This window comes from Phyllostomus hastatus, unplaced genomic scaffold, assembly GCF_019186645.2.
Source record: "Phyllostomus hastatus isolate PE091 unplaced genomic scaffold, TTU_PhHast_1.1 phas_scaffold_193, whole genome shotgun sequence".
NCBI lineage: Eukaryota > Metazoa > Chordata > Mammalia > Chiroptera > Phyllostomidae > Phyllostomus > Phyllostomus hastatus.
In genome coordinates, this window is record NW_025334015.1 from 8702717 (window position 1) to 8719818 (window position 17102).

The following is a 17102-nucleotide window of genomic DNA, read 5'->3' on the forward strand; positions in this document are numbered from 1 at the left end:
CTATTTGTAATGGTCAGAAACATACAACAATCCAATGTCCTTCAACAGGTGAATGAATAAACCCATTATCATAAAGCCATATAGCGGAATACTAGTCAGCTACAAAAATATAAACAATTTATCCACACAACCATAGAGATGAACCTCAAAATAATTATTCTTAGTAAGAGAAGCCAGATACACATGTGATTCTATTCGTACAAAATTCTGGAAAATGCAAGCTAACCTAAAGTGAGGGAAAGCAAGTCACTGGTTCCAGGGAGGGGAGGGGCAGACAGGCAGGGCAGTGCTGAGAGTGTGGAAGAAAACTTTTGAAGATGATGGATATGCTAGTGCAGTGGTGGCTTTCAGAGGTGTGTGCATTTGTACAACCTTGTTAACTTGTGCACATTAAGTATGTGCCAGCCCTGGCTGGTATAACTCAGTGGATTGAGCACGGGCTGTGAACCAAAGTGTCGCAGGTTCGATTCCCAGTCAGGGTATATGTCTGGGTTGCAGGCCATGACCCCCCAGCAACCGCACATTGATGTTTCTATCTCTTTCTCCTTCCCTTACCTCTCTAAAATTAAATAAATAAAATCTTTAAAAAAAGTATGTGCCATTTATTTTACATCAATTGTATCTCAATTGAGCTTTTAAAATATTTAAATATAAGAAAATAATTGCATGGGCAAATGCTTCTATGTTTTCCATTCATGATAACATTGTAAGTTAAGAAATGTACTTTTCTCAAGGTTGTTATGAGGTTTGTTTATTTTTATTTTGAAACCATAAATGGATATTGAATATTATTAAATGCTTTTTTCTGCATTTACTAAGATATATATTTCCCTCCTTTAACTGTTAATGTCATAGCTGATTACCATACATTTTTAATGTTAACCACCTCATTATATATATATTTTTTAATTGGATTTAATTTACCAATACTTTAAGATATTTTTGCATCTAAGTCAATGACAGAGGCTAGCCAATACATTTTCTTTCTTTTTCTGTCTTCTCTAATTTTGATGCCAAGCCAATACCATACTCATGAGCAAAGTATGCACTTTTTATCCTCTTAGGGAGTTTATATAAGATTATATAAATTTGGAATGGCCATATTTTATTTGGAATACATTTAGGAGAATAGGCTGGTAAAACTCTCCTTGTGGTAAAATTTTAAACTTGTATTTACTTAATAGATATAAAGGTATATTTAGATATTCTATTTCTTTTTGAGACTATTTTATTTCATTTTTTCTAATTTATTCCATTTTATCTTTGTTTAAATTCCCTCTCATAAATTTTTTTTACTTAACTCTTTCCTACATCTTCTTTTTTCTTCTTAATATTTTATCATTTCTCTTTCTTATTCTCAGTCAATTTCACTTATATTTTTCTTTCTTATTACTCTTTTCAAACAATCAACCTTTGACTTGTTAATCTACTTTATATTAGTAATGTTTCCTGAATCTATATATTTATGTTTTTATTCCTGGTTTTAAGACTGGTTAAAAAATACTCTACAAAAACTCTTTAAATGTTTCCTCTTCTCCATTCTATCTGTTACCTTCCTTGGGACTCTAACTACATAAATACTAAAATTTTTATTTTATCCACCATTTCTCTTAGTATCTTTTTCATATATTCTATCCCTTTGCTTTCTATGCCTCAGTCTAAGTAATTTCTTTAAACATACACTCCAAGTAATTAATTTTCTCCTTGGCTACACATAATCAACAATTAAGATTTTACTTCAGGCTTCTGTCAAGACGGGAGTTCAAGTAAATACAGTACTGGCCCCTCCCACAACCACATCAAAATTACAACTAGACTACATAACAACCATCATCCAGAACCACCTAGAATCTAGCTGAATCAAAGTCCTACAACTAAAAATATAAAGAAGAAGCCACATTAGACTTGTAGGAGGGGCAGAGATGCCGAATGGGCTGGTCCTAACCCATGTGTGGTGGGTGGATAAAAATTGGGAGGAATAATTTGGCTATGGAGTTACCCCCTGAGGAGTGAGTGGCCCCAGCTCCACACCAGACCTCCTAGACAATGGTTCCAGTGCAAAAAAAAGAAGTCCCCATAACTTCTGGCTGTAAAATCCAGTGGGGACTGTGACTGAGTCAGGTGGAAGGCTTCTGCAGTCCCAGGCATTCCTCCTAAAGAGCCCAAACACAGTCTTACTCAGCAATGGGGCAGCAGATCAAAAGGCACCAGGGACATATAGGAAGAAACTGAATTGTCTGGCATCAGGGCTAGAGCTGGAAGGACAGCTTTGTCCCAGACAGAGGCACTGGCAGATTATTGTGTTGTTCTTTCTCTGAGCCCTTCCCCAACAGAGCTGGCAGGGGAGTCCCATACCTGAGTCTCCATCAACCTGGCTGTCACTGTTTGCCCTGCTCTGGTAATTCCCTGAGACCCTTGTCCCACCCAACATGCAGATCCATCCAAGCTGTTTCTAGTGGTTTTTTCATACAAATAGCCTGTCTTGGTTCATGCTTCAGACTTTATCCTAAAGTCTCTCAAACAAGCAGAAGCTGGCCTTAAAGTGCCCCTTACCTCTTGCTAAATGGCCCCAGGCCCAGCATTAGTGTCAGCAAGCCTTGGTTCACAACTTGGCCTCTTCTGGGCACCTCCAAGCCCAGCACAAGTAGCAGCTATCTGAAGAACACTTTGTAGCTCATATTGGATGGCCCCAGGATGAACATAAGGGGTGGTTGACCTTGGCCTTCACCTCCCGGAAGGCCCCAGAGCCAGCGCACCCAGTGGACAGTTTCATATCACATTGAAGCACCACCCAAGGATATACACAAGCAACACACTCAAGGGGGAGACCCAGCAGGCACCAGAGACCTGCTGAAATAAGCCCTGCTCTGTAGGGTGGACCTTTGCACAATGAATACACCATGATGGTGGTCGCTGCCAGTCCATGCAGCCAATCAACCTGGGGGTAAATGCCTCTCATTGGTGTGTCAAAAGCAATCAAATCTCATTTACAATAGGATGGTGTACACAGCTCACACTGAGGGAGGGGCACACCTAGAGTGCCTAGCAGAAGTGAACTGGGAGTCTGTGCCACTGAACTCTAAAGGACACTACTACATAAAGCTACTCTACCAAGCCTAGGAAATATAGCAACTCTGCCTAATACATAAAAGCAAACAGTGGGAGGCAGCCAAAATGAGGAGACAAACATGTCCAAAAAAAAAAACAAAAACAAAACAAAACAAAACTCAAGAAAAAGAACTACAAAAATGAAGAAAAGTAGTCTACAGATGCAGAATTCAAAACACTGGTTATAAAGATGATCAATTAACTTAGGGGAAGAGTAGATGAACTTACTTAGAACTTCAACAAAAAGATAGGAATCATTAAAAACAGAACTAGAAAACATTTAATAAATAGTCAGAAAATAAAGAATACATTATAGGGAATCAACAGTGCAGTAGGTGAAACAGGACCAAATCAAAGATTTGGAAGAAGAAAACACCGAACCAAAACATCAAATAGAAAAAAATAAGAATCCAAATAAAGCGAGGATAGTATAAGGAAGGAGCCTTTAGGACACCTTCAAGTGTACCAACATTCACGTCATGGGGGTGCCAAAATGAGGAGAGAGAGCAAAGAATTGAAAACCTATGTTAAAAAAAAAAAGATGGAAAACTTTGTTAACCTGGACATACAAGTCCAGGAAGCACAGAGAGTCCCAAACAAGATGAACCCAAAGAGACCCACATCCAGACACATCATAATTAAAATGCCAAAAGTTAAAGACAAAAAGAGAATATCAAAACCAGCAAGAGAAAAGCAGTTAGTTACCTACAAGGAAGCTCCCATGAGACTCTCAGCTGATTTCTCAACAGAAACTGCACAAGGGATTAGCAAGAAATAGTAAAAGTGATGAAAATAAAGAACCTACAACCAAGATGACTTTACCCAGCAAAGCTATCCTTTAGAATCAAAGTACATATAAAGAGTTTCCCAGAAGAGAAAGAACTAAAGGAGTTCATCAGCACGAAACCATTAACAAGAAATGTTAATGGATCTTCTTGAAGAAAAAGAAGGAAAAAAAGGTTAAAAATATGAATAATACAATGGCAATAAATACCTATCTATCAACAACTAAACCCTAAAAAATTAATAATAAAGCAGAACAGAAACAAACTCATAGATACAGAGAACATTTTGATGGTTGCCAAATGGGAGAGGGGTTGGAGGGATGGGTAAAAAGGTGAAGGAATTGAGAAATGCAAATTGATAGTTACAGAATAGTTACATGTATGTAAAATACAGTGTAGGGAATATAGTCGATAATATTCTAATAACTATGTGTAATGTCCAATGAATACAAGATTTATTGGGATGATCACTTAGTCAGTTATATAATATCTAATCACTGGGGTTTATACCTAAAACTAACATTGTATGTCAACTGTAATTGAAAAATAAAAAATTATTCAACGTCAAAAAAATTTTTGGACTTTGATATTGTAAGAGATGAAAAATTTGTCCTGTATCATCCTAGGTTCTGTGGCTGGCTTAAGTATTAAGCTGACACATAACAATTAACAGGAGAAAAAAACATTTTCATTATGTGCATATGAACAGGAGTTGTACAAACACATGAGACTCAAGGAGGCAGACAGATGATTGAGACAAATACAATCCTGAAATAAGAAAAGGTATAGGGGTTTCAGAACTCTGGGTAAGGGAAGGCAAATTGTGGAAAGGGGAGGGGAGGAAATACATGATAAATAAAGGTTGTCTTGTTATGCAGTTAAAAGACTCTCCGCTGGAAAAAAAAACTGACTCTGGAAATAGCTGTCTTCCTCATATAGGTACCCTTACTAGTGAAACTTTCCTTTATAAGTATAAATTTTCTTTACAAAAGTGAAGATTTATATGTTATACTTCTTTAGGCCATTATTTCACTTTTAGCTCAAAGTAATCCTTGTGCCAAAATGGCATAGTTTGAGATGGCATGATCTGAATCCCTTCGGTAGTTATATTTTTCATTTATAGAAATTTTATTTAGCTCTTTTTTGAGCTATATGGCCATATCTGATCATCTGTCATTTCTAGGTTATATTTGTGTTCCATTTCTTTGCAGTTCATACACAGATCTTCTGTATGACCTTGAAGTCATGATACAGAAGACCTATGTCCTTACATATGCCCTTACATAGGTCTTCTGTATTCTATCAGACAATTCCATATCTGCAGTGTTGGTAGCCTAAATGTTGGTGGTGGTTTCTTCTGCTTCTCACTCAGGTTGGCTTGTCTTCCCATATGCTTTATGACTTGGGATTTAGAGTTCATATTTATTCTATATTAAATTTGTGGTAATTTGGTAGCTTAAAATGAGAATATTTTCTTCCAGAAAGGATTTGTACCTGTGTTTTTCAGGGACTAAAGAAAGCCACTGACCCGGAATAATTTCAGCCCCTCCCCCCACCACTGTCAAGGACTGTGGCTAATGTAGGCATTAGGGGTTTAGTTCCACCTCCAGCTGAAACAAGACTTAGAATGGGGATTACAGTCCTGCTGAGGACATGTGTCCTTAGATCCCCCTGCCCTTTTATCTGCCCACTACCCACTACTACCACTTCTACCCTAATCTCTGATTTCTGTTTTGTTTGGAGAGTAGGGAAGCATATTGTACCCTAAACTCATCACCTACTTCTTATTCTTTTATGAGCCCATTAGCTCATCAAAAATGTGTGTTCTATTAAGGAAGTAATCTAAATCTCTTTAACTAGTAGTTCAGTGTTATTTCCATTTTTATTTTGTTTCAACTTGTATGTCATATTTGATAAAATTTACTTATTTTTTATTGTTGTTCATGTACAATTGTCTCCATATTCCCACCACCACTTTCCCTCCCACCTCCCACCTTCAATCACCCTCCCTTTGGCTTTGTCCTCGGGTCCCTTGTGCATATTCCTTGACAACCCTTTCCCTTCTTTCCCCCACTAACCCCTTCTCCCTCCCCTCTGGTTACTGTCAGTTTGTTCTTTATTTCCATGTCTCTGGTTATATTTTTCTTTATTGTTTGTTTTGTTGATTAGGTTTCACTTGTGGATGAAATCATATGGTATTTGTCTTTCATCTCCTGGCTTACTTCACTTAGCATAATGCTCTCCAGTTCCATACATGCTATTGCAAAGGGTAGGAGCTCCTTCTTTCTTTCTGCTGTGTAGTATTCCATTGTGTAAATATACCATAGTTTTTTGATCCACTCATTTACTGATGGGCACATAGGTTGCTTCCAGCATGCAGCTATTGTAAATTGTGCTGCTTAGTAAAGGGGGCAGAAACATAAAATGGAGTAAAAATAGCCTTTTCAACAAATGGTGTTGGGAGATCTGGACAGCTACATGCAAAAACATGAAACTTGACCATCAATGTACACCATACACAAAAATAAACTTAAGATGGATAAAAGATGTAAATATAAGTCATGATACCATAAAAGTCCTAAAGAACATAGGCAGGAAAATCTCAGATATTCCATATAGCAGTATTTTCATTAATAGATTCTTTAGAGCAAAGGACATAAAGGAAAGAATAAACAAATGGGATCTCATCGAAATAAAAAGCTTCTGCAAGGCTAAAGAAAACATCAGCAAAATGAAAAGGGAACCAATCATATGGGAAAATATATTTTCCAATGATATCTTGGACAGGGGTTTGACCTTCAATATGTATAAAGAACTCACATGACTCCATCTAGGAAGACAAACAATCCAATTTAAAAATAGGTAAAACCTGAACAGACACTTCTCCAAGGAGGACATACAGAGGGCCCAGAGACATGTGAAAGGATACTCAACATAACTAGCCATTAAAGAGATGCAAATTAAAACCACAATGAGATACTACTTCACACCAGTCAGAAGGGCCATCATAACCAAATCAACAAACAGTAAGTTCTGGCAAGGTAGTGGGAAAAAGGGAACCCTAGTGCACTGTTGGTAGGTAGGAATGCAGACTGGTGCAGCCATTGTGGAAAACAATATAGAATTTCCTCAGAAAACTAAAAATAGAACTGCCTTTTGACCCAGCAATTCCACTGCTGGGACTATACCCTAAGAATCTTGAAATACTAATTCAAAAAACCTATGCACCCCAATGTTCATAGCAGCACAATATTTCCAGTTTTATATGCCATGAAAACAAATCTTGAGAACTATTAAAACTGTCATCCCCTTTTCAGCATCCTGGTTATTGAAATGTGCCATTCAGATAACCCATAGACTGAAAGGACCTGTTATGGACTGAATTGTGTGTCCCCAACATTCACATGTAGAAATACCAACCCCTAGCACACCTCACAATGTGACTACATTAGAAATAGGGCCTTGGGATGGTGAAGTTTATGTGTCAGTTTAATTGGCTACAGAGTGCCTAGGTTAAACATTATTTATGGATGTGTCTGGGAGGGTGTTTCTCGAAGACATTAACATCTATGTCAGTAGATTGAGCATAGCAGATTGCCCTCCCCAATGTGAGTGGGCATCATCCAATTCACTGAGGGCCTAAATAGAACAAAAGGTGGAGGGAGAAAGAAGGAATTCGCCCTTTTGTTCCCTGCCTCACCTACTGAGCTTGGACATCTTATCTCGTGTTTGTTGGCTCTTGGGTTGGTATTTGCACCATTGACTTTCCTGGTTCTCAGTTCCCCAGACTCAAATTAAATTATACAATCAGCTTTCCTAGGTGTCCAGCCTGCTGTGGCAGATCATGGGACTTCTCAGCCTCACTGGTATGAGCCAATTCCTAATTATAAATCCACATCTACATCTTACCTGTGTGTGTGTACGTGTGTGTATAACCTCTCTTAACTGTAATCATCCTTTTACATTGTGTCAGTGTCTGTCTCTTGTCCTAGATTGCAAATCCTTTAAGAAAAGCAACCATATAAAGCCCATCTTTGAATTCCCAATATCTAGCTTAGTGCCTGTTGGATGAGTGGATGGATGGAAATGTGAATGGATGAGTGAATGAGTAAATGACCTACAGTTACTATTTAAGATGACATACTGCCTGCTGCCCTCTAGGGGCTATTTCTTCTCCAATGCTGCATCCAAGGCAGGGTGTTGAGATGTTCCTGGCAATGTCCTTGCTCTTCATGGCTTCTGATGACTCACTTTCCAATTTAGGCCAAAGTTTCTCCTCCTGTTACGACACTCTACTTCTCCAATTACATCATTGATATACTTCCAGTAATTCTTCTCATTTACTGAGAACTTTCATACCAAGACCATAGTCCTTCTCTCCACCCTAGCAGCAGTGACTTCCAGTCCCATGTAGTTCACCTTCTTGAACATTAATTCCAAGTTTCTTCCTCATCCCTCACAAGCTCTCCATACCTTACTCGGGAAATCATTACATGGTGACACCCAGACTTCATCATCACAAAAATGTTTCTACATCTAAATACTTAGGCTTTGTAGTAAGTCAAATAAGTGCCCCTCCCCAAAGATAACCACATCCTGATCCCCAGCACCTATGACTTACTACCTTACATGCAGAACAGACGTGGAAGATATGATAAAGTTAAGGCTTTTGAGATGAGAAGGTTACCCTGTATTATCTGAGAAGGCTCAATGTAATCACAGGTCCGTAGAAGAAAGAGGAAGGCAGGAGAGTCAGAGGGAAAGAAGGAGAAGCAGAGACTGATGCAAAGTGGGACCATGAGCTAGGCCACGCAGGTAGTTGGAAAAGGCAAAAAAGCAGACTCAGCCTTACAGCCTGTTTTAGACTTCTGACTTCTAGAACTGTAAGAGAATGAATGTATGTTGCTGCAAGCCAGTAAGTTTGTGGTAATTCAGCTAGAGCAGCAATAGGAAACTAACACAGGTTCCAATAGAACAGTCTATAACCACAAACTTCCCTCTTCTGGCTCACTCATTCTCCCCGCACATCCAAACCTAGACTCACACTCGCTCTCCTGGCTCCATTTCTTTCCCTAAACACCAAGACATCATGATTTTAAATTTTAACAGCTCTATTCTCAGAATGTCAGTTTCTTAACCACTTATTCTTTCATTTCATCTGCTCTGATATCTCAAGTGCTGCAAAAGAACAGCCTCCTGCTTTCTTCTCTCCTATACTGAAAATACTAAATGTCACAGGAGAAAATAACTCAACACTATTTGGTGCCACTTCAGTTTCATGACATTTAACCTCAGCTATGTCCTTAGTCCCTCTTTATTCTTTTACATGACCTTCATTAGTTCCCTGTTCTAATTATTTTTTTACCAGAAACATGAATATTTATTTACTTGTTTGTTTGTTTGTATTTACTGCACTATTGGGGTGGCATTGGTCAATAAAATTTATGTAGGTTTCAGGTGTATAGTGCTATAATAAATCATCTGTATATTGTACTGTGTGTTCACCATTCTAAGTTAAATCTCCTTCCATCACTATGTACCCCCCTTTACACTCTTCTACCTCCCACCAACCCCCTTTCCCTTTGTGTAATCTCTGTGCTATTGTCTATGTCTGAGTTGTTGTTTTTGCTGCTTAATCCCTTCACCTTTTTCACCCAGCCCTGCAACCCACCACCCCTCTGACAGCTGTCAGTCTGCTCTCTGAATCCGTGAGTCTGTTTTTATTCTGTTTGTTAGCTTATTTTGTTCATTAGATTCCAAATACAAGTGAAATCATATGATGCTTGTGTTTCTCAGACTGGCTTATTTCACTTAGCATTAATGCTCTTCAGGTCCATCTATGCAGTCACAAAGGGTAATATTTTCTTCTTTTTATGACTGAGTAATATTTCACTGTATAAATAAATTATAGCTTTGTTATCCACTCATCTTCTGATTGGGCAAATCTTCACTATTGTAAATAATGCTTCAATAAACATAAGGGTGCATATATTCTTTTGAGTTAGAGTTTCAGGTTTCTTTAGATATATTTCTCAACACCAAAAACACAAACAATCCAATAAAAAGTGGGTAAAGGATCTGAATAGACACTTCTCTAAAGAGGACACAGAGATAGACAGTAAACATACGAAATGATGCTCAACATCACTAGTCATCAAAGAAATGCAAATTGAAACCACAATGAGACATCACTTCACACCTGTCAGAATGTCTATCATCAATAAATCAACAAATAGCAAGTGTTGACAATGATGCAGAGAAAAGGGATCCTCATGCACTGTTGGTGAGAATGTAGATGGGTGCAGCCACTGTGGAAAGCAGTATGGAATTTCCTCAAAAATTTAAAAATGGAATTGCCTTATGACCCAGCAATTCTACTTCTGGGAAGAAGACCTGTTCTAATTCTACTAACAGTAATTCCAAGTCATTAGTTCTTCTCAAGTCACCTGTCCAACGTTCCCTTTAGTAAGTTCCTGTGAGTTCCATTTTTGAGAGAAAATCAAGGTGTGGCCTGAGTCACCTGTAACATAGCCTCTTGTTGCAGTTCCCCTTGCTCATTGTCCCCACTTGTTTTGTCATTGATGCCTCTGTCTAACAGACTACACCTTCCTCTTCCCCTTGCTCTACCTACCCTACATTCACCTAAAAAAAAAAACTTTCTTGTATCTTTTTCTTTCTATAAAGACTTTATTGGCACCAGCCAATTCCCCACTTGACCACCACTCCTTAGTGTTCCCATTTCATTTTATATACATCTCTTGCAACTGTCATCCTACATGTGATAATGTTTGATTGCAGTGGCCTAATTTATGCGTCTCTGTCTGTTAACTAGACTGAGAACCCTTGAGATGAACTACAGTGTCTTATTAGTCTTGTTATAGCCAGCACTCTAGGACTATGACTATAATGTTTTGAGAAATAGTAAGAAGGAAAAAAGGAATGACCTAGAGAGATAGTGAGCACTGTGTCCAAACAGCCAGCCTCTTCCCACCAAACATCAGGCCTGCTTTTCACCTGCTCCCAGTGATTAGTCTGTTTGGAGACTGGAGTTTGCCCCAGCACCCTAGGCAGTGCCCTCACACCGGTCAAGATGACAAGTGCACTGGCATGTTCATCTGAGAGCTCTGCTCCTTCATCAAATGCACCTCAGAATCAGGAAGGTATTCTTGGCTACCTTGGTGCTCTAGACCATCTGGTTAGTTGGCACGGCACCCACTTTCAAAGTCAGTTTCTTACTACTCTGAACAGCCCAGATTATGCTGCAGAGTAAATTTTCTCTCTGAACTGTCACAGGGAAACCTTCAGAATCTTCATCAGTACCTCCCTTACCCCCTTCTTTATTTTAGTTCTCAGTTAGGTGGCAGGGATATTTCTCCAGAGCATCAATGTGATCTTCCAACTGCCCATGAAGACAATAGAATGGTCTGGGAGCACAAACACTGGCAGTCCCCATTTCCCCTGTTCCTTTGCTGCGGGAAGGAGAACAGCAGTGGAGGGATCAGCATTCTAGGATCTCAGGGATGTGCCCAGTCTGCTTTGTGGACAAAATTTTGCTTTAGAAGTGATAGTCATAAATTATGCCCCACGTCTAAATGGTTCTTTTTGCATTCAAAAAAATCTTTACCCCAAAAGGAGAAATGAAGATGAAAGAAGCAGCCAAAATAGGCTTCTTGCTGACACAATTTTGGGTGGGAGTTTGCCTGAAGATTCCTCTAAGTATCAGGGAATTAATGTTGTAATGACGAAAGGCTGCTAACAGCATGGAAAATGCTGAAATGGGCCATCATAAGCAGCTTTATAAAAATCATGTACAACCTGTGCCAAAATAAAAAAAAAATAACCACATTGCAGACAGAGGTTCTAGAGACCAAGGTTCTAGGGGAAGGGAGCCGGCCTCACATGAAACTGGCACAAACATTGTTATGCATGGTCAGTGTTACTGTCAGATATTTAATCTTTTTATTGGTAATTTTGTCTGTCTAGACAACTGAAGGAACATTTAAAAAAAAACATAGACCCTATTCCAAAGCACACATATTAAGAGAATGGTCTGAAAACACACCTTCTACCTCTGCCTTCTTTTCTTATATATTTGGAAAGGAATGGAGAAGAAATGAAAGGGAATGGAAAGAAATTCTCACCTTTGAGGATTCAGCATAAAAGGTACCTCCTTTTTTAGGTCCCCTTTTAACCACTGCAACCTACAGTGATCTTTCCTGTGAATATCTGTAAGATTTTGCATTTTACTGTATTCCATACTGACTTGTATTATTAGGTATCCACTAATGATCCAAGGACTCATCTCTCCAGTTAGCTGCAAGCTCCTTGAGGATAAGGACTGCTTATTCCTCCACACTACCTTCCAGAGTGGTTGACTATGGCACTACCTTCCAGAGTGACCGACTACGGCAGATGCTTGAAGTATTGGTTCGTTCGGGTAATGCCACCAGCAAATAATTCCAAATCGCAAATATGATTTTGCTATACAGTATATGAACTTTAAGAAACAAAGTTATCTTTGTATTAATGTTCTATGTCTTGTATTCTGCAATTCCCAAGAATAAGTTCAAAGAGTTGCGTATTGGGGGCGACGGGAGTGCATTGGAGGAAACCAGTGAACGTTCAAAAGTGTCCATTCAGTGGGAAACTGCGCACATGGGATTAAAATAAACTGGATTGAGAGTCTTCCCTAAGCAGCAAAATGTGTTGGCTGACGTCATTTAGTAATCAGAGCTAGGAGTCTGGGTCTTTGAGCGTTCCTTGCCACTTCGGCAATTTGCGTACTCTCTTGGCAACTGCGCACTCTGCACTGGTGCAGGTCTGGAGACCGAATTGTGTAGTGATGGCATGGCGGCTCCTCAACACCAGGGGGCGCGGAGCAGCGCCGCGTCTGCGGGCGCAGGGCCGCTCTCCCAGCATGCCTTGCTCCCGCCGACCGCGACCCGGAAGCTGTCGTTGGCGGCCGCCGGCCGGCAGCCCCGGCGGAATCTGGGCTGCGGAGCGCAATCTCCCGTCCCGGCTGCTCCTTCCCGGCGGAGGATCTCTCCGAAGCCGGAGAAGACACCATTGAGCCCACCACGCGCCCGGGCTCGGTCTGGACGCGCCGCCCTGGCGGTGTGTGATCCTTCCAATCCGGCCCGGCCCTCGGCGTCTGTAAGTGTTCGGGGAGAGACCTCCTAAGGCCCTGCATCGCCCTCCGGAGGTTGCAACGAGGCCCTCCGGCCCCGACATTATGAGAGCCACGAAGCCAGGGCGGGAAGCAGAACTGCCCCTGTCGCTTTGTGGTGCCTGTAGGACGTCGAGGGCCCACATCCTCAGCCGGGGTCGCGAATAGCACCCCAGATTTCCTAGTGTCCGGGACAAAGTTATGCCCCACTCCCCAACACCGAAATAAAATAGAAAAAGGGCAGTCATCTGGGGCAGTCCCCTAGTCCTTTCAATCATGCAGGCAGAAACAGTGTCCTCGCTACAAAAGACCACAGCGGTGTCCAGCTTTGGCCTCAGTGACCTGCTCAGTAGCCGGAAGCTGATGGCTGTAGGGGTCTTGCTTGGCTGGCTCTTGGTCATCCACTTTCTGGTCAATGTGTGGCTTCTCTGCCTTCTGTCTGCATCGTTCATGGTGCTGGGAGGATGGCTGGGCTCCAATGCCATCGTGGGGGCTTCAGGTCGACTGCACCTGGAACGCTTCATCCCAATGGCCATCTGCCCCCCAGACCCCAAGGCAGAGAGGCAGCTGGAACAGGAGATCAACCGCACCATCCAAATGATTATTCGGGACTTTGTGTCATCCTGGTATCGCTCAGTGAGCCAGGAGCCAGCCTTCGAGGAAGAAATGGAGGCGGCCATGAGAGGACTGGCGCAGGAGCTGCGGAGAAGGATGGGCATGGTGGACAGTCATGCTCTTGCCCAAAGGGTTCTGACTCTCTGCGGTTGCCACCTGCAGAGCTATATTCAGGCAAAGGAGGCTACAGCAGGAAGGCAGAGTGGTAGAGTTGAGCCTTCCCAACTCTGGGAGGCATACTGCAGGGCAACTGCCCCACATCCTGCGGTACATAGCTCCAGTGCTGAGGTTACCTATACACGCAGGATTGTGAATTTGTTGCTTCAAGGACTCGTGCCAAAGCCCCACTTGAAGACTCGGACGGGACGCCATGTAGTGGTCGAACTCATTACTTGCAATGTGATCTTACCACTGATCAGCAAGCTGTCAGATCCTGACTGGATCCACCTTGTACTCGTGGGCATCTTTTCCAAGAACAGAAATGATACAGCAGTAGTTAAACCACTCTGTCCAGCCAGTGCCCCGGAACAGCCCTCAGCGCCCACATCTCTGCCGCTGGTCACTGAGGTACAGACTCCGCCAGAAGTAAGAGCCCCTTCTCCAGCTGCAGCCCCGGTGCTCCTAAACTGTAATGAGCCAGAGGGACTGTTGCGCTGCTCCCCAGAAGTTGAAGAAGGCCATGAAGTTATAGAAGGAGATTTGGGTGGAGTGCCAGAAGAAAGAAAATTAGGGAACAGCTCATCTCATTTCCTCCAGCCAGATATCCGAGGCCCTCTGTTCTTCTGTGAAGATGCAGAGCTGGAATCTCCACTGTCTGAACTGAGCAAAGAAACCATTCTGCTCATGACCCCAGGCGCCTTCCTGTCAGACAGGATCCAGGATGCCCTGTGTGCCCTAGAGGGCTCCCAGTCTCTCGAGTCTAAGGATGGTGAGGGATCTGAAGGAATTGAAGGAGCAGAGGCTGAGGAAGGTCCAGGAGCAGAAACAGAAACAGGCCTGCTGGTCTCCATACTGAATTCCTGCCCAGAGATCCAGATTGACACCACAGACAAGGAGGCAGAGCAAGATGTCACCTCTCTTACACCTTTGCTGGCGAGTCCAGAAAGGACCTGCCCGCCACGACCCTCATGCTTAAAGAAAGATCTTACCAATGGTGTGAGCTCCTTAGACCCTAGTCTGCCACAGGTTCTGCTTTCCTCCTCTCCAACTGGTCCTCTCAGCTCAGCCACCTTCAGCTTTGAGCCCCTGAGCAGTCCAGATGGCCCAGTTGTCATCCAGAACCTACGCATCACTGGCACCATCACTGCTCGAGAGCACAGTGGTACCGGATTCCACCCATACACACTCTACACGGTGAAGGTAACAGGACTGGAACTGTGGTCACTCACTCTGGGCTTGGAATGGGTTTAGAAAGCAGTCAGTGAAGCTAGGGTTCTGAGGGAGAGGGGCTACTCTTTGCTGTGAGTCTGAAGTTCATTTGTAGAGTGGAGTAGGCTTCTATCCAATACCCACATACACCATCTAGAATCTCAGGGTTAGGCTACCAGCTACGAGTAGGCTACTGTTAGGCTACTGAGGGTCATAGTGTTCAGTGGTTCCCAAAGTCTAGAGCCTTGTCCAGAAATTCTCTTTCCACACCTTTTTCCTGCTAATTTCTTTCTTTTTAAAAATACTAGTATCTTTTGTACTTTGTTTTGGAAGGAAGGTTGTTTACCTATACCTACCTTGGAAGACAGTGAGTTTCTCATTCCCAGAGATGTTTAAGCACAGAAATGGTATAAACTGGGTTTATATATCAGATATCTCGTTCAGTTAGAGCAGCAGTTCCCCAAAACAGGCTGTGGCGTAGGCTACCTCCAAGTCTCCTGGAAAGTTGTATTTAAAAAAAAAAACAAAAAAAAACTGAGGACCCAGTTTTGGAAATTCTCATTCAGAATATGTAAGAGCCTATCAGAATCTATATATTGAAAAAGAAGCCCAAATGATTTGGAGGTGCAGCCAGGTTTGGGGATGTGTCTGTGTTGATGGTCCCTCAAGGAGTAGAATATTCTGCAGAAAGCATTATAACTTCAAGGTACTCTAAGTTTAAAATCCCTCCCCGGAATTTTTACCTGTCTCTTACTTAGGCCTTTTACTGGTCTGATGGACTACTTTGCTCATGTCAGCTCATAATGAATTCTTCTGTTTTTCTCTCTGGCTCTAGAAATTTTTAAAACACTAGCCTCATATCCCACCAGCAAGGAGATCATTTCCTCCATCACTTGCCCACACTATAATACCACAACAAAACAGCAGTAACCTGCTTCTAATGAGAACAAGCACATACATAGTTCTTCCACAGCATATCACTGTATTTTAACTACTCGGTCAAAAAGTCTTCCCCTGTGCTAAGTTATAGCTTTCATGCTGTTCTGGGTGTTGGCTTGGGGGGAACATGTAGTACACTTTTTTTCCCATGTACTGCCCCTCCAAGCATATGAAGACAGCCAACTTTAACCCCTTATGACATATCCAGTCTTCACATGACTTCTCAAAATAGAGATGTTATGTGCTTAGGAAAAACAATGTTCAGTTTAGCTTCAAGAATAATTCATCTGCCCTGAGCAAAACAAAAACATATGTCCCTTGAATGCATTGCAGGCAAGTGATTTTTGTTTTCATCAGCTGTTTTGAAGTGTTTTCTCCCCAACTAATACATATAATCACAGGTTGACTATAATGGCAAAATGGTTCCAACACCATAACTCAGGGGTGAAAGAGATAGAATCATTTTTACCGTGTCTCACATGTTTTATGCTGTGTCTTTGGGGTTTGAAAAAGAGTTATGTAGCCCTTTGTGTCAATGAAAGTGTTTGCAGGAGAGAGCTTTGAGAATGAAGGAGTAGGGAGCAGTAAAACTCATTTTTCACTTTCTGGGCCACGTTATGTTTGGAAATGCATTTCATTCCTTAAAAATTCAGTCACCCTTGGAATTTGAGTTGTTCTTTACAACTTAGAGCAGCAGTCAGTCCTGGTAGGTTCGGGGACAGAATAAGAACAAATCCCTTCCTTTACCCTTACTCTCCTCTTACTGTGTGACTATTGAGCTGATGCAGTGAACAGATTTATTCACTCAACAGTATGAGACAGTCCTTGACGGCGAGAACAGCGGCAGCCTGCAGCAGCTGGCATACCACACTGTAAATCGTCGCTACCGTGAGTTCCTGAATCTACAGACCCGTCTGGAGGAGAAATCGGATCTACGAAAGTTCATCAAAAGTCAGGAGTTTCCCCAGCCCTGAAATACCTGCTTGCTTTTCACTTCTAGCCACCTTGACCTGAGAGGCTGGTGGCCTGTTGGCTTGTGGGAGGGATGGAGGCAGAGAATGCAGCATCAAGGGTCCTTTGCTCACCCCCACCCTCAGTTTGCATTCAGGTAACGTGTGTTT

The 17102-nt window shown here is 41.8% G+C and overlaps 1 protein-coding gene across 2 annotated transcripts in view; it reads left to right on the forward strand.

Moving 5' to 3' along the window:
* Window positions 1–12841: 12841 nt before the first annotated feature.
* The window catches only part of SNX19 (sorting nexin 19), a 37504-nt gene continuing 33243 nt past the window's right edge, over window positions 12842–17102 (forward strand). For both annotated transcript variants that reach the window (XM_045860223.1, XM_045860224.1), the window contains exons 1-2: window positions 12842–15033; window positions 16794–16932. In XM_045860223.1, the coding sequence (XP_045716179.1) occupies window positions 13336–15033; window positions 16794–16932 (1837 nt within the window). In that variant the 5' untranslated portion in view covers window positions 12842–13335. The remainder of the gene's footprint in view (window positions 15034–16793; window positions 16933–17102) is intronic.